General features: G+C 33.7%; 1 protein-coding gene across 2 annotated transcripts in view; it reads right to left on the bottom strand.

Moving 5' to 3' along the window:
* Positions 1 to 22,367, bottom strand: part of RABGAP1 (RAB GTPase activating protein 1) — a 150,612-nt gene that overhangs the window by 84,990 nt on the left and 43,255 nt on the right. Inside the window, exons 4-11 of one of the 2 annotated variants that reach the window (XM_082842511.1) lie at positions 21,373 to 21,577; positions 18,338 to 18,512; positions 17,374 to 17,531; positions 13,753 to 13,863; positions 13,301 to 13,367; positions 12,517 to 12,619; positions 11,713 to 11,882; positions 1,291 to 1,465 (exon numbers count right to left, since the gene is read on the bottom strand). In XM_082842511.1, the coding sequence (XP_082698637.1) occupies positions 1,291 to 1,465; positions 11,713 to 11,882; positions 12,517 to 12,619; positions 13,301 to 13,367; positions 13,753 to 13,863; positions 17,374 to 17,531; positions 18,338 to 18,512; positions 21,373 to 21,577 (1,164 nt within the window). Of the gene's footprint in view, positions 1 to 1,290; positions 1,466 to 11,712; positions 11,883 to 12,516; positions 12,620 to 13,014; positions 13,083 to 13,300; positions 13,368 to 13,752; positions 13,864 to 17,373; positions 17,532 to 18,337; positions 18,513 to 21,372; positions 21,578 to 22,367 lie in introns of those variants that run through there. The other variant, XM_082842512.1, reaches the window with a different exon arrangement.

A 22,367-nucleotide genomic window follows, 5' to 3' on the forward strand; every position in this document is an offset into this window, starting at 1 on the left:
AACATGACTTAAATCGCCTCTGCAGGAAGACTATAAATTGTATCTCTGACTTCGCAAAAACAACATATGTGCTTTCTTTGCACTTCAAAATGCTTTATGTGAACTAAATGCCCAGAGATGGTGACAGAATAGAGCTCAGACTATTAACTCACAGACCTGGATTAAAATCCTCCTTGCCAATTTCTAGCTTTTGTGACCCTGGGCAAATTCACTTTTCTGAGATTCTATTGCCTTATGCTCAAAATAAGTATATTCAAAATAAGTCCTATTTTTCAGGATATTTGTGAGGACTATATAAACAAAGTATTACTTTACTTTATAAACAAAGTACCTGTCTACCACATATTAAGTATCTAGTAACTGGTGGCCATCAAAATTGCTAATAAATGATCCTAAGCTGATTAGTCACAGAAAAAGCAGGTTACAGGGAACAACAGAAAGTGGAAAGTAAGAGCTTGCTCTAAACTTGAAAAAAGGACATATAGTCATGGATATGTATTACTTTTAACCCAATCAGACATTCCTGCCACCTCCATGCTTTTGTTAATGTAATTTCTTAGCCAGAAGTGCCCAAATCAGCCCCTTTATCCCTGAATTCTCCTTTCACTTTAAAAGTTCCAGCTAAAAAACTATTCATGGTGCTCCACCACATACTCCACAATGAGAAATGAATTCTCGTCTATGAATTTTCTAGAACACTTCTTGTGAAGCTCACATAGATGCATGCCTCATATGACCTCTCATAATCAGCTTGCTTTTGCCCTTAAAAATAAAGCTCTGGTACAAAATTATAAACTGGAAAATGCTTCCCAAACTTTCACTTTTCCTGTGTTCCTTCCCTTCATTTCTCACTTTTATACAGTATCTTTTAACACAGACTGATAGAACAGTTTACAGATATAACCATAAGAAAAAAAGAGGAAAAAAAAAAGAACTGGTTGATTCCTAATACTTATCAGTGTGAAAATCCAATAATGTATAAATCAGTTGAGATGGGAACATTTATTGAGGTGGAAGCTGTGTCAGATTTGCTCTAAAAATGTGCTATATTAATACACTAAGCTTGCATAGACTGATTATTTTAAAAAGGACTAATTATAAATCTCATTTTTTTCTAACTTGGTTACAATTACCTTAAAGAAAGTCCTATGTTAATCACTTTTTAATCTCCCACAGTCCTCTTAAAAGAATTCAAAATACTATGTCACTTTATCAATTCCCTGATAATATTGTAAAGGTCTGTATGGTCCGCCACCCCAAAACAGAAATTAAGCTCTCCCTACAATTTACCTTCCTCTTCATCGTCTTCTGGAGGAGAAGGAATCATTGAACTCTGAGATCCAGACTGTGGCAGGCGAATTGAGGGACTGGCTGTAGTTTTCCTCCTCTCTCTCTCTGATTCACTTTCCAAGCATACAACTTCATATAAAGTGTCAGTATTGTTCTTTCTCTCCTTTTGCTTTATCTTGAAGATGAAAAAACATTATTTATCAAGGGATAAAACATTTTAATTGAGCACTACTTCTGATTTCATACAGGATATGAGAATAGAAAGGTATTACTTTAACTATCTAAACAAAATGTAACCTTTTCTAAATAGAAAAACATGTTTAGACTTAGGAAAAGGAAAATAGGATATTTACTGAGCGGGACTCTAGTTCTGCAATTTTATTTACTGTATTCAGACTGCATCATCAAACATCCAACTACCAATATTTAGTAAGTGTGAACTAAAAAGTTAACTGTTCTGTAGCTTCCCAGTTACTTTGTTTTGTTCAAGGTTTCCTACATAAAACTATACATGAAAAAAATGTTTTAGAAATATTCTAAAACATAAAGTTTAGGACTAAGAAAGTCTTATCTCCATGCCCCTTACCCACAAATCCTTTCGCTTAATTATAACAGAATAGGGAACTTTTCTTCAACTGAAAGCTACAACTGGTGGTGGGAGGAGACGTAAGTGACAGAAAAGAGATTAATAGAACAAATAAAATCTTTGATAGCTCAAATTGTTTTATATTCTGGGTTTATCTTAAGATAAGCATATAACAGCTTAAATTGACCTAAGTTAAAAATTAAGGGACTTCCCTCGTGGCACAGTGGTTAAGAATCCACCTGCCAATGCAGGGGACACGGGTTCGAGCCCAGGTCCGGGAAGATCCCACATGCCGCAGAGCAACTAAGCCCGTGCACCACAACTACTGAGCCTGTGTTCTAGAGCCTGCGCTCTAGAGCCTGCGAGCCACAACTGAGCCCGCGTGCCACAACTACAGAAGCCCAAGTGCCTAGAGCCCATGCTCCACAACAAGAGAAACCACCGCAATGAGAAGCCCACGCATCACAACGAAGAGTAGCCCCTGCTTGCCATAACTAGAGAAAGCCCGTGCACAGCAATGAAGACCCAATGCAGCCAAAAATAAATAAATTAACTAAAAAAAAAATTTTTTAAAGGGCTTAAAATAAAAAATTAAGAGTAGGGAATATAATACTTTACCAGTACAATATTTAAATATATTAACATTCCATATTAGAGTCAGTTTAAGGAGGAGGAAAAAAGTGAAATACAGAAGAGCAGGAGGACAAGACAGAACTATAGGAAAAGATACAGAGACAACTAGAATAGAAAGGTAGCAACACCAAAGAGAAAGATATACATGCATAAAGTAAAAATACAGAAGAGGGGGAGCAATAAGAGGTTCATTAGGTACAGAAATACCAGGCAGAGACCAGATTTTGTCATCCTAATGTTCATTTGGGTTCTTAAGAAAAACTACCGCAATCCTGGAAGGCTTAGGTAGTGGCAACATGTCCTTTCAATATCATCCTGAAACACTGTTTAATATAGTAATTGGCAAACTTTTCTGTAAAGGGCCAAAAAGTAAGTATTCTAGGCTATGTGGGCCAGTAGTCTCTGCTGGAACTACTCAACTCTGCCATTATGGTGCAAAAGCAGCCATAGTCAGTGAGTGTGGCTGTGTTTCAAAAGCATTTTATAAAAGCAAGTGTCAGGCCAGATTTGACGCACAGACCCAGATGTGCTGGCTTTAACATGTCCACCAAAGAATTATTTAATTTTCTAGGTGAATAAATGACTGAATTACTTATTATTAATTAAAGGACCCAGACTCTGTGAAGTTACATATTAATCTGTAGGTTTGTGTCCAATAGCTATGCAAATGATTTCCATCTAATAGAAAAGATAACCCAAAGGTTACCCTATAGGACATTAACCAGTTTTGTTTCTAACCCAGCAATCTTGTTCTAACATTCTTTCTTTTTTTAAAGAAAGGACTATATAAACTCAAGTTTCTCAAATACTTAGAACCAGTTTTACCATCTTACTGGTTCCCTCACTACCTAATGAATTAAATTAAACCTCTGACATATGTTCATTCTGAATTTGTAATTATGATTTTTAATTTCAAATATGCTTTGATAGGGAACAGGATTTACTTTTGTTTTGTTTTAAATTACTCTCTAAAACATTAGTTAATTGCTATCTGAAACATTTCAAAGATCAACATAACTCTTTACCTTTAAAATTTTTTCCCAGAAACTATATGAATGTAATAACCATTGCACTTCACCTAGAAACTCCTCTTTGAGTGACAGTCACCAGAGCACTACTGCCCTTTTGAAGTCAGATAAATATGGAGCCAAGAAGTGGACCCTGCCTGTAAGTCAAGAACTCCAGCTGTTAAAAATGTTGTTCATTGTTGAAGCTGGGTAATAGTACATGGGGTCCATTATATTATTCTTTTTATTTCTGTGTACATTTGAATTTTCTATAATAAAAAGCTTTTAAAAAGCACTCTTAAAAGACCAAAAAAAAAAAAGTAGACATGAATAAGTGGAAAGATATCACATGTTCTTGGAAAAGATGACTCTATATTAATATCACAAAGATTTCAATTCTCCCCAATAAAAATACCAATAATTTTCTTCCAGAACTACAAAGGTTGAATCTAAAGTTTATATGAAAAATAAACAATCAAGAATATTTAGCAAAATCCAGAAAAAGAAGAACAGCTGAGGAGGAAAGTTAGCCCTACCAAATATAAAAACATAACGTCTATGTAATTAAAACAGTGTGGTATCAGTGAATAAGTAACGTAAAGATCAATCAAAAAGAATATAAAAACCAAAAGAGTTCTAAATACATATGAAAATCTGAAAATATGATAAAGGTGACATCTCAAATCACTGCGGGAAAAGTTAGACTTTTCAATGAATGGTATTGGGACAAGTGGATGGCCATTTGAAAAAAACATTAAATCAGATCCATACCTTACACTATATAACAGAATAAGATACTAATAAATTAGAGATATAAATAAAAGTAGTCAAATGAAACCATGTAAGTAATACTAGAAAATGTATAAATTCCTTTATTACTTGAGAGTAGGGAAAGCATTTCTAATTATGACCCCAAATCCAGAAGCTTTAAAGGAAAAACTTGATAAATTCAAGTATATAAGAAAGAAACTGTGTGGCAAAAGAAGCCCAAAGACTCATCATAATTTAGGTCACAGGACAAGTGACAAACCAGGAGAAATATTTGCAAATTATATCTCAAAGGGTTACTCTCTTTGATTTCATAAAGAACTTCTAAAAATTAAGAGGAAACGGCCAAAACCAAAGAGCAAAAAATATGAAGAGACAATTCACAGAAAAGGAAAGAAAAATCACCCCTACACATATGAAAAAACAAAAGGCTTGTTTTCATTCATCAGAGGATAAATTAAAACTACCATCAGATCCTTATGTTTGACAACGCACTCTGATAAGCCTCTGGAGAAACAGGTACTCTCATACCTGCTAATCTCTATGATTACAACCTTTATAGAGGGGAACGTGGCAAATATAACAAAATTACATATGCAAAATTACCTCATGTGCCAGTAATTCCACCAATAGGTATCTACTCTAAGATGCACTTTCATAAAATCAAAAAAATACATGCACAAAGTGCTATACTGCAACATTACTTGGAATAGCAAATGCTTGGGAAAAAATCCAACTATTAATCAATAAAGGACTAGTTGAAAGAAGCATGATTTATCCAAACACAGTAGTAGGCAGTCATTAATAAGAATGAGGAAGGTCTCTATAAACTTATATGGAATGATCACCAGGATATATTAAGATAAAAAAGGTGCAGAAAAATATATATAGTATGCTAGTTTTTGTTTAAAAGGGAGTTAAAAAATATATAGAAGTATTTTATTATTTTCACAAAAAGAAACACTGGAAAGATAACCTAGAAACCAATAATAATGGTTACCTATAGGGTTGGGGAAAGGGAGATATGAATGAAACCAAGACCTATACATTTTTATGTAATTTTGACTTTTGTAGCATGTAAGTATTTTAAATATTCAAAAAATAAATTAAACCAAAAAGGAAAATACCCCAAGCCCCCAAATCAAAAATATGAAAATAAATCTAACTATATGTCAAATGGTAACAGAACTACAACGAAAAGAAAATATTCTAGCTAACTTTTGAACAGTACTGATTTTATTGAATATAATCTTATTAGAACACGTTCAAAGGACAAAAAGAGGTTCCACAAAATCTTAAACTTCACTCAACAGTTTTAATATTAATTGCAATACTGATTTTTTGAATGAATGGGAAATTAATGGGAATTTAAAACTATACAAATAATTTCATATTATATACCTGTATTTTTTACATACACAGAATGAGAAACGTGAAAAAATACACAGGTATTGCAGTTATATTAATAGCTCTTTCTCCCCCAAATTTGTTTAAGCATCTATGGAAAAGGTTGAATACACTAAATATTTTGGAAACTTTTCCATTTAGATGCTTACATTTTTAAAGTATATATTGATTTTAAAATATGGGTTTTATTTCCAATTGAAAGAAACGTGTATAACATAAGTTGTACATAAATTGCAATGTGACATTTTGTATATTTTAGAAATGGTGCAAGTTTATTAACTGATGTTTAATTATCCTCATCAGTTAACTGTATTAAATTAAAATATAAGTTTTTCCTCACTGGAATTTTAAACAACTGAAATTTACGTTTTGTAAGCCCATATAATAGTACCTTTTCTCAACAGACATTTTACAAGTTTACAAAATTTTGTTATAAATTTACCAGAAGCAATAAAATAAACATCACTTATTAAGGGTGTTTCCTACAATACTGATATTTTTTAACTCTTTGATAAAGTAAGATAAAGCAAATAACTTATATTTATTATTTAAATATTCAATATTAATAAACATATACATGTATAAGAAAAGAAAAAAACCCTGTAATGTTTCATTACTATTAAAAATATGTGAATGAACTCAACTGATTCAGGCAGGGATCATCAATGAATGCTAAAACCATTAGTTAGAAAGGTGCTGAGGAACAGGATATTTGGAAGTTGCCAAAGTACCACCTCAAAGATGATTTGCTAAATGCAGAAAGAAAAATCTACTTTTACAAAGGAGAAATCCAGTAGTCACCATCTTAACCAAGTGATCATACTTCCCAGCAATAGCTGAACCTGTGCCTCCTGACTTAGCAGTTGAAGAGCTCTGGTACAGAAAGCATTTTCTATCTTGAGAGGTACAGTGGTATACTGCATACATGTAAATGTGCCTATATGTACGTACACACACACACACACACACACACACACACACACACACACACACACACACACACACACACACACACACACACACACACACACAGCAAATATACAAAGAGATAGAAGCTCGGGTTTCCAGTACGGATGGTTATACAAATTACTTGTCTATATGACACTGGCCACATCACTTAGTCTTTCAGACATCAGCTTCTTCATTTATAAAATTTTATTTATAAAATAAAATAAAACATTTTAAGACCCCTACATTGTCTTTAGCAATGAAAATTCTATAATTTTAAGAATTTAAGAATGATTAGTTGGTCTTTTATTCACCTTATGTTACTGTTGGAAAATCTAGTCTTTAGACCATTTCCTCCTCTTTCATTCCCCACTAATTTTAAAAGTTTCTCTAATATGGTGCCACCTTAATATAGGAATCCCCACAGTTGGGAAGGCTTCCAGGCTAAAAAGGAGTTACTGAGTCACCAGATAATTTTAGTGAAAGGAAAAAGAATCAATTTTTAAATATGTATTTTTAATAACATTTCTATAACTGTTTTCCCATACGTACAGCAATAAACAGAAACTATATACTGAATATTTTAAAAATTTGGCCTGTAGCAGTGTTTCCTTTTCTGTCTAATGAGAACTGCAAAGAGGTTAAAATTTTAAGTTATGCTTAATTTGACTTAAGTAAATCCCAAAAATACTCTTACAGAAATAAAGACAAAAGAAGGATGTTTCTTTGGGAAGAATCCTGGCTGAGACTCTTAGAAGGCTTAGGTATGAATCTTGCTCACATGATATCCCGTAAAATCTATTTTACATCTTTGGATCTATAAAATGTAAACACTATCCTCACTGGATCACTATGAAAATTACATAAGACAGGAAAAGTGAAAGTAGCTGGTCGAGTGATTGCCACAGGAGGGCCTCAGTTAGTGGTAACTGCTATTAATTTTTAAAGCCATGAACGTAAAGGAGGAAATAAATAAACTTAGTTTATTATGTTGCAAGGGATGAGAATTAACAGTGCACTAAGACAAAAAAAAAAAACTGTTCAAATTCTTCATACTGCCTCTCTCCTTTCCCCCTGACTACCCCTCAGACCCACCCCAAGACATACAAATAAGGAGAAAAATGAGAGATTATTGTCAGGAATTCCCTGCCCTCCTCCCAGCTTCCACATATAAACTTCAGCTTTTTGCAAAGAAAATACTGACAACTCAGCCTATGTTTAGCTTGTAACTTTAACAGAGAGTCTAGAATAGTCTATCAGGCTATGTCTCAGGCATACATCTGTTTTTGGCTAGTCTACCCTGACAAGTCATTTGTTAGCCTAATTAGATACATTATTCTAAATCACCCACAGAAGAAATACTCTTGTAAACGCATGCAATCTTTGAATCATGGCTGTATAACATAAGACCTCAAGGGAAAAGCAAGATGAGGGTAATCTTACTTATGTTCACTGAGATAAGATTAAAGAAACAGAATTCTAATTAAAGAGAATATTTTTTACATACAAATTTATACTAAAAAATATTATACAATTAATTTGTTTGCTAACTCTTACTCTAGAAACTATTAAGAATCATTTCCACCCATTCCCTAAACTTGTAAAATAATGCTTGTAAATTGGTTTTCTTTCTGAAGCATTCTTCCCCTGGGGCTAATCTACTAAATAATCGATGCTGTTCTGATTTCATGACTTAAGTGTTTTTGCTGTCCCACTGATGTCCCTCTCAATAATAATAGCTAAAATGCATGAAGAACATACTATGTGCTAGGAACTATTCCAAGTACGTTGTACAGTTTTTCACTTAATGTCACAATAACACTATGAGGAAGATTCTATCACTGCCATTTCACAGCTGAGTAAACTGACGCTGAGAGAGTTGAAGGAACTTGCTCAAAGTCATAAAACTAGTCAATGGCAAGATCCATGGACTCTGACTCAAAAGCCAAGTTCTAGATGATAATCCTACGCTAATCCTTTGCTCCTTTCATAGTGAAGAACTGGGAGAACAATGCTAAGGAAACCCAGATTTGCTTTCTCTCTTAAGATAACACTGAAAAGAAATCTCTATTCCTTTTCTGCTTGCTACCTTTTTCTAACTATAACCAAAAGGGCTAACTTGGACACACTAGAACTAAAATATTTATTGCTACAGAAAAGTATATTCAAGTAAATCCACATACAACCCTATAATCTTGTATAATGGAATTTCAGAGTTACATGAAATAAAATTAATTCATAAATATTTATTAAGAACTATTATGTTCTAGATGCTTGGGATAAACCAGTGAACAAGTCAGATTAGAAGTCCTCTGCCTTAGTAGAGGTTTCTTATATGAAAAATAGGTAATAATCAAAATAAAAAGAAGTATATTTTGCAGTATGTTGGAAACTAACACCCCTGTAAAAATATTTAAAATATATCAATGGGGAGGGAATCAGCAGCACCAGTGGATAATCAGGCAAACTGCAGTGTTAAATGGGGGTGGTCATGAGTTGCTAAGAAGTAAATCTAAGCAAAGACCTGAAGAAGATGAGGACTTGAAGGAGGTGAATAACAGCAAGTGGGATCCAGGGGAAGAGAATTTTAGGTAGAAGGAACAGTTGATAGCAAAGGCCCTAAGAGCATGATTAGAGCAGAGGAAGCAAGTAAGAAGTAAAAGAGAGGAATTCGTTTATAACGTAATAGGCAGCAGATCACATAGAGTCTTACAACCTATTAGAAGGACTTAGGATTTTATGGAGTAAAACAGGATTGGAAAATTTTGGCAGAAAGATGACGTGATTTGATGTTAGACTGCTATACTGAGAATATATCAAAAGGTGACAAAAATAGAAATAGGGAGATGAGTGAAAAGGCTACTCCAATAATCCAGGTGAAAACAATGATTCAGATGAAGTTAATGTAATCTAGGTGGTAAGAAGTAGTCAGCTTCTAGATATGTTTTAAAAGAAAACAGAATTTCTTGACAGACTGGATATGGGGTGTGAAAAATAAGAGTCAAATTCTTGGCCTAAGCAACTACTAGAAGAAGATGCCCATAAACTGAGGTGGTAAGGACAGGTAGGTAGAGCATTTTAGGGGTGAGGGATGAGATAATGACACCTTTTCGGACATGGTAAATTTGAGATGTCCAGAAGGTTAAGTGAAAGAGGGGTATTTAACAAGGAGGGAGTTAATCATCTATATCAAATGCTCCTGACACGTCACTAAGACAAAGACTCAGACTGACCACTGGATTTAGCAATTTAGGTCACTACGAACTTGATTACTTTCAAGGAGTTTTGATACAAAGGAAGGCAAAGAAAGGAACAATAAGTAGAGGGGCAACCGGGGCCAAAAAAAAAAAAAGCTAAAAGAAGGGAACAGAAATTTTATCTGCTGCCCGCCACAGGAAAGAAAGAGTATAGAGTTTGACCAAATTAACTGATATATATTTTTTAAAACACTCAGTACTCAGAAGACCATAACACAGTCTCTGCAGTCTAGCACTTAAAGTGTCTAATATATAATCCCAAATTACTAGACAAAGAAACATGAAAAAGTGGCTCACTAGACATTAGATTTAGCAGCCCAAGATTTTTAAAGTAGCTATATTACAATTATGCTCAAGAATATAAAAGAAGATCTGCTTAAAATAAAGATCAAAGAGGCAATCTCACAAGAAACAGAAATTATTTAAAAAAGAACCAAATGGACATTCCAGAAAAAAAAAAACAAGATCTGAAATTTTTTAAAAACTCATTGAATGGGGTTAACAACAGATTGGAGATGATGAAAGAGTCAAGAGAACTTTAAGACAGGTCAACAGAAAGTATCCTATCTGAAGAAAAAATCAAAAAATATTTGGAAAAATAAATAGAGCCCCAGAGATCTGTGGGATAGTATCAAAAGGTCAAAAATATGTATGACTGGAATCCCTTAAGGAGAGAGAAGAGAGATGGAGCAGGGAAAAAAGTTGGAAGAAATAATGGGTCAGAATTCCCCCAAAAATGGTAAAAAAAGAAAAAAAAAACCAAACCCATAAATTTAAAAATTCATGAAGCCCAGCTAATCTCAAGACAAACAGACAGAAAAATCACACCTAAGCACATCATAGATAAAAGTCTAAAAACCAAAGATAAAAAATAATAGGCCTTCCCTGGCGGCGCAGTGGTTGAGAGTCCGCCTGCCGATGCAGGGGACACGGGTTCGTGCCCCGGTCTGGGAAGATCCCACATGCCGCGGAGCGGCTGGGCCCGTGAGCCATGGCCGCTGAGCCTGCGTGTCTGGAGCCTGTGCTCCGCAACGGGAGAGGCCACAACAGTGAGAGGGCCTGCGTACAGCAAAAAAAAATAAAAAGCAGCCAGAGAAAATGACCCATTACAAAGAGAGGAACAATAATATAAATGCATGCTGACTTCTCACCAAAAACAATGAGAGGGACTTCCCTGGTGGTACAGTGGATAAGACTCCACGCTCCCAATGCAGGGGGCCAGGGTTCGATCCCTGGTCAGGAAACTAGATCCCACATGCATGCCCCAACTAAGAGTTCACATGCCACAACTAAGGAGCCTGCATGCCACAACTAAGGAGCCAGCCTGATGCAACTAAGACCCAGTGCAACCAGATTAAAAAAAAAAAAAAAAGAAAATACTTATTTAAAAAAAAAAAAAAATGAGAACCACAAGACTGTGGGATGACATCTTTAAGTGCTGAAAGTAAAAAAACTGTCAATCCCGAACCCTATACCCAGTGAAAATATCCTACTGGAATAAAAGTGAAATAAAGATTTTCAGATAAAGAAATCTGAGAGTTATGTCTCTAACAGATCTCCACTAAAAGAAATCCTAAAAGAAGGTCTTCAGGTTAAAGGCAAGTGAGACTAGATGGAAACTTGGTTCTTCAGGAAGAAGTGAAGAGCAACAAAAATGATAAATAGGTGGGTAAAAATAAAACAATTTTCCTCTTACTATATTTAAAATACACATTAACTATTTAAAGATCTAATCGACAGCTTGGATTAATGATATATCAGCCTCAGAAGTAATTTCTCTTATTTCCCCATCTATATTTATAGAAAAGTACAGTACCTGTTTTAGTTTCAAAAAGAAATTTTCAGTAGTACTACGTTTGCTGAAGGGCCAGAATAATCTTTCATTAGGTGAGCAAACTCGGACTTTTGTCTCTAGGAGAAAGCGAACAGGCTCCTGCACTTCTGTTATTACTAAATCAACAGCTGTCGTCATAAACAGCACTTTATCTAGGGAGAGAGAAGGCAGAAGCAAATTTTTTAAATGGAAATATATTTGCTCATATGATAATGTAAAAGTAATTACTTCTATTACAAACTTTAAATGACATTCAGGAAGAGTATGAAACATCTTGAAAAAGGTTGTTTATGCATAGCATACCTGAAAAGCTACACAAGAAACTGGTCACAGTGGTGCTCTTTAGGGTGGGACACTGGGAACTGTGGTAAACTTTTGCTTTTCCCTAGATACCTTTGAATTTTTAACTATATGTGCATATATTATCTCTCCACAAAAACAAGTAATATTTAGAAGCCTGTAAATAAATTAAATTAAATATAAATGTAAATTAAAAATTAAAAATAAAATAAATATTTAGAAGCCTGTAAATAAAAAAAATATATATTTTTTAAAAGTACATAAATAGAAAAGGAAGCAGGAAAAGGAAAAAATGAAGAAAGGAGAGGGAGGAAAAAATACTTTGTTTACTGGTCAAATTTAACAGTAAACTCAAAAAACTATTCAAATTCCTTTGTTTCATCAGAAGTAGGTAAACACTAAGTATTTATCAAATAAGTAGTGCTAAGATTTGGGTATCTCCTTGGGACTAAAATTTCTGTTCATGATGTCAGCAATCTGCATCACCTTTAGGAGTTTCTTCATTTACAATCTGAAAATGTGGGGATTTTGGATTCCAGCTCCCAGTAATAACATAGGATTTTCCATCTGAACTTTTGCCCATAGATTCCTAAAGAAAAGAGTAAAAACAACATTAATGCAAAAAAAAAAAAAAAAAAAAACACCACACACACAAAACAGCTAACCCGCCATTCTGCTGCCTTTAAAAAAAAAGAGGTTACAAAAATATAAGAATATGAAACAGAATCATATACATATAAAAGTTAGGAGTATATACAAATGATTACAGTTAAAATTAAAGATGTGCCGATTATTTATGCAACTGCTCCTGAAAAGTTATACATAAAGCAAATGCTTGCAAATCATATCAAACCGTACAGACACTAGGGAAATTTACTACCTAAACCTATGTTGAATTCTTCTGTCAAGTAAGTAATTACTACATAAATTTAGTTATGAAAACAAAGGTTTTCACATAATAGCAACAATATGAACACCACCTACTTTTATAAAGCTCATGATAGTTTGCAAATAACTCTCACAAAATGTCTCCTTTGATTCCCACGTCAAACCTACATGATAAACAAGAATTATTCACTATTACACGATGAAGAAACTGAGACAGACTAAGTAGCTCTAAGGTCAGACTAGTAAACAGCAAGTAGGAAATAAGGAAATTCCCTTATCTTTGTTTATTGCTTCATAAATGTGCTTTAACCTTAGATTTGGTGAAACAACCTTTATAGAGGAAATAGTGTATAAACTTAAAAAAAAAAAAAGCAATCCTTACCAAATCTAACAAGTGCATGTCACTATTTCGTACATCTTTTCCTGGGCTAAGGAGAAGACCAAAACACCTGCAAAAAAAGAACTGATATAAATTTGGAAAAGAGACTACAGAAAGATGTTTAAATTAGATCGCTTTAAAAAAATTCTTCTTGATAGAAAAAAGGACATATTAAAATTATCAATAAAATAGCATTACCAAAATCATCTTTATTTCTTTGAGATAAACAAATTTTATGTTTGCCTTGTGTTATCACATAGTTGAGATCAACATATTAGCTGAAGATTTATGAGAGATAATTCAAAATGAATGAAGTATTCACTTTAATGAACAAAAGAATTCCTCAGGGAACAAAATATTTTGCAAATACATTTTTGAATACAGTATATGACTGCTCCACTAGACTGACAAAAACTAAAATTTATATTTAAGCCAAACTTACTAAAAATGTTTACCTTTCAATGGCAAGTTCCTTATTAGTTGTTTGTTGCACATAGATGACAATCTTTTTATCAATTCCTTGGCGTAGTTTAAAGCATTGTCTGTCTTTATCTTTAGGAACTGCACTGTAGAACAACATGTTTCATTAATTTTGCAAAGCACTTTCTCGTAACATACACCAGAACAATTTTTGTTATGATTTGAAAATCAGGCACTGAAAAGAATCACATTTAATTCTTTTCTATGCCTGGTATTCAAATCATAACAGATATTTAAAAATCATCATCTGCCTCTTGATATGAAAATATCATCATTACTGTATGTAATCCACTAAACCATTATAGAAACCATTTATAAAAGCTACAAAACCACTCTTATGACCCCTAAAACGTGGCTTTAGTTTTTTCTTTTTTGTTGCTGTGAAAATTAAATTAGATATTTATAAAGCTCCAAGGCACTCAAAAAATGTTAGTTTTTTTCACTTTCTATTTAGTCACTGTTTTTTACAAATAAATTATTCATGCCTTATTTGTTTAAATATATAATGAAGAAAAGATAATTATATAGATCCTTTGAATTTCAAAACAAGGTGCTTTCAAAAAACAAGAAATGAGGAAGATATAGTCAACAGTAAGCTGTTGCCTAATTCTTCCCTTAAGCAGCAATAACCTTACTGTAAGCATGTGTAATAACTATAAAAATAACATTAATGATGCAGTTAAACATCACCTTAAGAAAACAGTTGAAAATATTCTCTAAATGACAGTTTACCAAAATAATCCCCTGGTCTCCCACCCACCATTTCTCTAGCTCCTTTGTTCTCAAAGGCTTACAAATCTGCTACACAATCAGCCAATATACAGCAAATCTAAATTGTGCCTTATTACTGTACAACTTTAAGATAATAACAATAGAACCATTAGAAGATAATATAAAAGGCTACATGAGAGCTCTGAGTACCTACTCAAACTAAAAATTGGCTCTGAAGAAATAAAATTAGTTTGAATCCCATCTGCACTACTACACCAATAACCAATTCAAGAACATGTGATAACGCTGAGATTAGAAAATCAAAGAATCTTAGCATAAGAGTCTAAAAATGACCAACATGCAAGAAAAACTTCTGCATACCAAACTGTCAAATATTTGTGGCTGACAGAATTTTCACCTATGAGGATATGGACAGATCTCAGATTTTAATTTATATTAGATACACTAGTCTCTATGTTCTGTGGATATTTAAGTATAAATTAATATAATCTCATCTCTCAGCAGTATTTAAAACAACAGTGGAAATAAAGTTATCTCTGGTGTCCTGACTCTGAAGGGCAAGGAAAAGCTACATTAATAGGAAGCAGGGTGGAGAGTATAAGCAGTGGAAGTTCACTTCACTGATGTTGGGGAGTCTAGACTGTATTTCTGGTCTTATCACTATCATTGAATGAATGGATCCAACCAAGTAATTTTACATTTAATTCCTATTGTGTAAATTAAGAAGCAGACATCCAGGTTATCTTCCCTGGCTTTCTTTACCTATAAAATAAGGACAATATCAAATGGGGTACTTTGCAGATTAAATAAGATCAGAACGAAGTGTTTTGAATGATATAAATGAAAATGCTCCATTTTCCTAAGGACTAAACTGAAATGCAGGTTTCTAATTTTAATAATATAGGATTATACTTTTTCAGGAATGAAAAGAAGAGCATTAATTCTTGCCACGGCACTTGGTCTATATTTATGCTATGGCGAAACCACAATCTATCTTGTACTATGGCTAACTATATATACATATATTTTTTAAATAGGTGGTAAGTCATATGGGTATACCATTGTATCTTTTTTTAGGTGTAACTGACATACAACATTAGTTTCAGGTTTACAACATAACGATTTGATATGTGTATATTTTGTGAAATGCATCGTATTTTTACCATTCTATTCTGGTCAACATTTAATTTCCACTTTTTAATTTTGCTATTATTGTGTTAAGGGGAATGTTCATGCTGATAACTCTTTTGGCACCGCAATGACTGTTTCTGTAAATTCCTAGACATACTACAGAATCACTGGATGAAAGGAACTGCATTTGAAAAGTTCAAATCTGATGAAGAAAGGCATACTTGTCAATGATTTCATCAGTGTATTAGGTCACACAACACTATTTTCTACTGTAACTATAAATTCAGGAAAACAATGCAACAAAAAGATAACAAAGCCCTAACAAATGTGAAAAAAAAATGACCATCCAGGGGTTTTCTGTATAGCATTTCCTTGCTATACAGGTGAACAGACCAGGGATATTTGTGATCGTTACCTTTCTACTTAGAATATACCTGATCTCAGAAGGAGGAGAAATTATCCTAGTGCTTCTCTTCTGAGAGATCTTAGAAATCTTTCCTATTCATAACTGGGGTTTATAAGTGATCTACATAAATATTTTTAATAAAGGGAAAAAACTGTTTAAACAAACTGTTCTGTTTCTTAAAAAGGAAAAAAATTATTACAAGGTTTATAGATTACAGTTTCTACTTCCCAGTACAGGAATGCATACTGCAGAAAGCACCACATCACAGTGTTGCTGTGAGAACAGAAATATAGCTAATAAGAAAGCATAGAGCACAAGGCCTCACACTTGATTGTACAAATCAAAGTTGAAGCTGCATTGTACACTAAATTGGCCACCAGATGGCATGACAATTCCAAAGTCTCTTGAGGGAGAGCAAAGGTTATCAGTTTTTCAAACAAACAGACCAATCATTGTGCTTTTTAATTTAAAAGCAAGATATTAGAAATCATTCATATTTTGATGGAATTTCATTTTATGAGGTAGTCATGGAGGAAAGAAATTTCTATATGCAACTATTGATTATGATCCCAAGTGGCACCCATTTTGTGATATGGGCTATGGAGAAAAAAAAAAGTCAATCATCTTGCAACCATAATATTTTAAAGTTATAAAAGATTTTAGAGTCTAGCCACTTCATTTTATAAATAAGGAAACTAATGTCAGGAGATGTAAAGAAACTTGGAAAAGGTCACACTGTTAATGGTAGCAATAAGTAAACTAAATTTAAGTTTTAATTTCTATTCCAGGGTTATTTTCACTACTCAAACAAGCATAATTTTACTTAAAAACCAAAACCAGTTATTTCTATGTAAGGTTAGATTTCAGATACAGACCTCAATTCTCCCCTTCCAATGTGTTCAGATAAACTTTAATGGTAAAACTTGATTTCAACAGCCTTAAGACCTTTACATTATTAAAACAAATAAACCAACTAACCAACCAAAACACAAAAAAAATCCAGCAAAACAAATCTAGCTACAGATCCACCTGATGTAGCTTCTGTCATACTTCATATCAGCAGTCAGCCAGTTACTCTGAGTCCATCTAAAAGAACATGGTAGCATGATACATTTTCCTACGTGAAAGAATTTTTTTTATTGTTTAAAATTCTTTAAATCTTGCCTCTACAAATTTGCCTATTTATTTTCCTTTAAACTCTATCCATAAAAGCAATCATTTTATAATGTAAAAGTTATGTAATCTGACCTAGAATTTCCCTAAATCCACAGATAGTACAGCATGTTAATACAAACTCAAATAAAAAGAATAAAATAAGATGTCCTACCTAAAATAACCTTTACCATCATCTTCTTTTATTTCTAAAGACACAGAGAAGGTAAAGATGTCACTGTCAGGAGTCTGAGGTGCAGTAGTTGCTGAGAGGGGGGTCTGCTTGGCAGAACGGCGGAAGGCAGTGGCAAAACTGTAAAGTATCCGGCTCACCTACAACCAGACATGTTAGGAAATGGGCTGTTATCACAAGAATAAAATACTTTTGTTAAGGCTGAAGGTGACCTATGTTGTTTGAGGGGAGTAATTCATCTTTCCTCCATTGATTTCTTTTGACAAATTATCTAATTTATTAGACCTATAAAGCAAGCAACACTAAAAATGGTCAGAGAAGAGGCTTTAAAAAAGAAGTGGTTGTGGGGCTTCCCTGGTGGCGCAGTGGTTGAGAGTCCGCCTGCCAATGCAGGGGACACGGGTTCGTGCCCCGGTCTGGGAAGATCCCACATGCCGCAGAGCAGCTGGGCCCATGAGCCATGGACGCTGAGCCTGCGCATCCAGAGCCTGTGCTCCGCAACGGGAGAGGCCACAACAGGGAGAGGCCCACGTACCGCAAAAAATAAAAATAAAAAAAATAAAAAAGAAAGAAGTGGTTGTGAATCCAACTGAAAGATGATTTCCAAAATTGTTAGGAATTACTTGAATGTATCTATTATAATAAAAATAATTCTACAAGTTTAGCTCTAAAAGAACGGTTTGCAAATACGTCATTGCTAGAACCAAGATGCCTATTTAACCCAATTAAGCAGCTGTCAATTGGTCTCCTCCAACACTCTTAACAACGAGGTTCAGGTTAATCAAACTTTTAGTTTATTTACATTTCAGCCCATCCAGCTGAAATAAACAGTAGCAGAGAATTTCATGTGGCTTATAAATCACCATAATAAATACTATAATCATTTCAACGTAGTGAGGGTACAGATGAAGTTTCATTTGCAGACAGTTCCCTCTTAAGTACTTACAGCTTCTTGTATTTCACACCGGAAGACATGTATTCTGAAGAGCTCTGCATTGTAATGACTTTCAGTGAAAGCAAAACAGTCACTCTCAGGAGTTCCATCATGCCCCCTAACACAGAAGAGGATTTTGTAGATAGGGTAGTTTGCTATTTCAGTGTTTGTCTGAGGATCTAAGAGTCTGTTCAGAAAAAAAGATATAAAGAGATTAGAGGGACTGTAGACTATTTTCACTACATCCATATTATGATTCAAGACTCATCTTTCTAGCAAAAAGATCATATAATCCATTTTTGGTATGCTAATCATATTAATCTTAAGTCTTGATAAGTAAGTCATATGTGAATTCTTAAAGTTACTGATTACACAATTCCATGATACTAAAAACTACATAACCCCATGTTTTACGGAGGCAATCAGGAAAGCATAAACAGTATCAATGTTTCTTATACAGTCTGTAACTAAATAAAGATAATGGCTAAATTGGAATACCAAAATAGATCATTAAAGCTGTGCTTCTCATTATCTCCTAAAAGAATGACCTAATCTGCTTTATTATTTTAAAAAATAAAAAGGTGATGTGCTTTCTCAGAGTGAAACATGTTCTTTTGCTTCATGGCAAACAAGGGAGAGAGACTGTAAAAAATGTTAACACCTAAAAAAAGAAAATCATTAATAAAATCAAAAGGATGCCATTCACTGAAAATCAAAGGGATATCATTCATTCAAAAATGTATTCATTCAACAAATATTTATGTGATACCTACAACATTTCAGGCTCCATTCTGGGCACTGATGACACAGCTATGAAAGAAACTGAAAAAGAAATTATGCAATTTCAACATTGAATGGGCAGGGCCACTGATGGGAAAGCCCAGGCGATAATGGAAATACCTAAGAAGGGGACCTAATCCAAGTTCAAAGGCACTTTGATAAGGACTCTGAAAACATGGGGCGAGAGAAACTAGTTTTCTCATGTCTTTATAGAATTAAAATATATTAGAACAAAGTATAACTTCAGTTAGGGGGAATGACTATTGACTAAGAAGCACATAAAAATGAATGCTCATATAAAAATGAGTGCTAAGGAGCTCCCTGATGGTCCAGTGGTTAGGATTTAGCGCTTTCACTGAGGTGGCCTGGTCAGGGAACTAAGATCCCACAAGCTGCACTGCAGCCAAAGAAAAAGAAATAAACTTTATTACAAGAAAAAAAATGAGTGCTAAAAAAATTTTATTAAGTTTCACATTAATAAATACAATTAAAATTATTATTTGTGAGTCTTTGTGAAATAGTTCTTTAAATACTCAAGAGAAGAATTATATATGCAGATAACTGGAATATTAATTAATTAACTTACTACTACTGCTAACCATATACAGCTACAACTCTACTACCATAAAAATCCAAAATGACTGAGGGTGGAGAAACAGATACTCTCATACACTGCTGATAAAAGTGTATGAACTAGATCAATATTTCTAGATGGCTATTTGGCAATGTATCAAAACCCATAAAAATGGGCAAATCTTTGACCCAGTAAGTCTACCTTCTAGGAATTGATCCTAAGGAAATACAAAAATACATAAAAATTTAGCTAAAAAATAATTTATAAGAAAATTACAGGTAAAGCACTTACATGCTCATATAATAAAAGCTTAATATTCGCTATTATTAGTAGTACTTTTCTCATTAAAACAACTAAAATATGTAACATTAGAGATTGGTTATTTCTGAATAGCCCATCATGTGCCATCATAAGTTAAAATTTTTCAGCATATTTACTGATATGGAAAGAGATTCACAATATAAAAAACTAAGTGAGGAAAGCATGTTACAAGATGGTATGTATTATATTATTCCACTGTTGTTAAAAATGTTGATTCTAAGTTGTATAATTATACTTGCCCATATATGTAGGTATATACACACATACACAAACATATACACATACAACTACACAAAAAGGGTCTTAATAAACCAAGATGTTAACTGTTATTTACCAACGGGAGAGTAGAATTAAGAATATTTTCCTAATCTAAAATATGGCACAAATGAACCTATCTACAAAACAGGAACAGACTCACAGACATAGAGAGCAGACTTGTGGTTGCCAAGGGGGAGTGGGATGAGGGAGGGAAGGACTGGGAGTGTGGGATTAGCAGGTGTAAACTATTATATAATAGGATAAATAAACAACAAGGTCCTACTGTGTAGCACAGGCAACTATATTTAATATCCTGTGATAAACCATACTGGAAAAAAATATTAAAGAAAAAAGAATGTCTATATGTGTATAACTGAGTCACTTTGCTGTACAGCAGAGATTGGCACATTGTAAATCAACTATACGTCAATAAAAAAAATTAAATTAAAAAAAGAGTATTTTCCTAAATTTTTGCTTGTCTGTGTCCTCTGATTTTTCTGAAATAAGTATGCATTTTTTATAATAAAGAAAAAGTTATTTTATTTCAGTTCTGTTCAACTCATTATTAGAGTTTTGTATTTAGCTCGCTAATACAGATATCTGACTGGCTACCTTTAATCACTATTATCTGTTTCAGTTAGTATAAACAATAGCCATTTTGAGAGACTTTTCTGGGCCTCAGTTTCCTCATCTTAAAAATTTAGGATCTGTACTGGAATAGTTAATATTTACCAACAGGTTTCTGTAACTTCCAAAGTCAGCATGAAATCTCATACTGAACTAATGTGTCAAGCTAGTATTTGTATTGGGGGCACATGAGAAATATAAAGTTAGGCAGACTCTTAGGTCAACATGTTTCAATAATCCCCAAAACATTTAAATTTCTAATGTGCTACACAGAACTGGGGTGGGGAAGAGTATAAAAAACTGTTCAAACAAGTGACTGTTTTTCATAAAGGTCACAATCCTTGGAAGATGTGATAACTAAGTGCCAGATGAATTAAACATGAATAAAATAATTAGATTTTGTTCACTACTGCTTCTTTCTAAAACTATAGGTCAGAAATCTGATCAAATATTATTGAACACAAACAGTTCAAGAAGCTGGTCTCACCTCACAGTTCCTTCAGATACGTTCGGCACTGACAGGGTTACATCTAGTGAAATCTGACACTGGCCCCTTAAGATGGACATCATCCTTAAGGCTTCCACTTCACTCCTGGGAGCATTTACTGAAGCACAGCCTAAATAAGTTAGTTTGCTGAAAACTACACTGTCCTCATCAGCCACTGGTGTGAAAGGACTAGACCCTTCAGAATCTGAAAGAAACAATAAGGAGGTGATTATTTCCACTTTGATATTTTGTTGACATGAATACCAAGTAAAAATCTACAAGTTACATTTAGGTTCTAAAATTAAATACTAATAAGAGAATATGCCATTGCCCCAGAAGAAATGCCCATTAAAGCCAGAAATCTCACACCAGAACTCTGTCACCAACACTAAAAATTTTAGGCATGGCTGTAGTCTCAATCCCAAATCTAAACGGTGACCTGAGACTCAGATCTGATTTACCTTTCTGACTCCTCTAATTTGTTTTGACTTTATAATTTACATTTAGATCAAAAATACATTTAGTATTTTACCACCCTGAAAAATCCTATCTCTGTCTTCTTTCTGATCTGCTCTGTTATAATTATTTTTCTCATTCATCATTGTAGCTACTCTATCATGTTCTCTCAGTCCCCTTGCTTTCCCTTTCCCAATAAACATCTACAGTTTTAACACCCTACTTTCCCCAAAGCCTTTATAATTGCCTTTTTTCTCCTTCCTTGCTACGTCTTTCAGCTCCCTTTTTTCAACTTGACAACTATTCCCGCCAAGCTATTAAAGGCCTGGGGCAAACATCTCTTCACCAAGCATTATTCCTCTATTTCTCCAACACTATACTCAAATTCCTTCTTTCCTGGAAAAAGATCCTTAAATACTCTAAGACTCCCTCAATGTCTTATAGCTACTGTTTCTCTTTCTGTGGTATAAATGACACACATTTAGAGTGGACATATGTATATGTATAATTGATTCACTTTGCTGCACACCTGAAACTAA

This window comes from Leucopleurus acutus, assembly GCF_964270905.1.
Source record: "Leucopleurus acutus genome assembly, chromosome: 7".
NCBI lineage: Eukaryota > Metazoa > Chordata > Mammalia > Artiodactyla > Delphinidae > Leucopleurus > Leucopleurus acutus.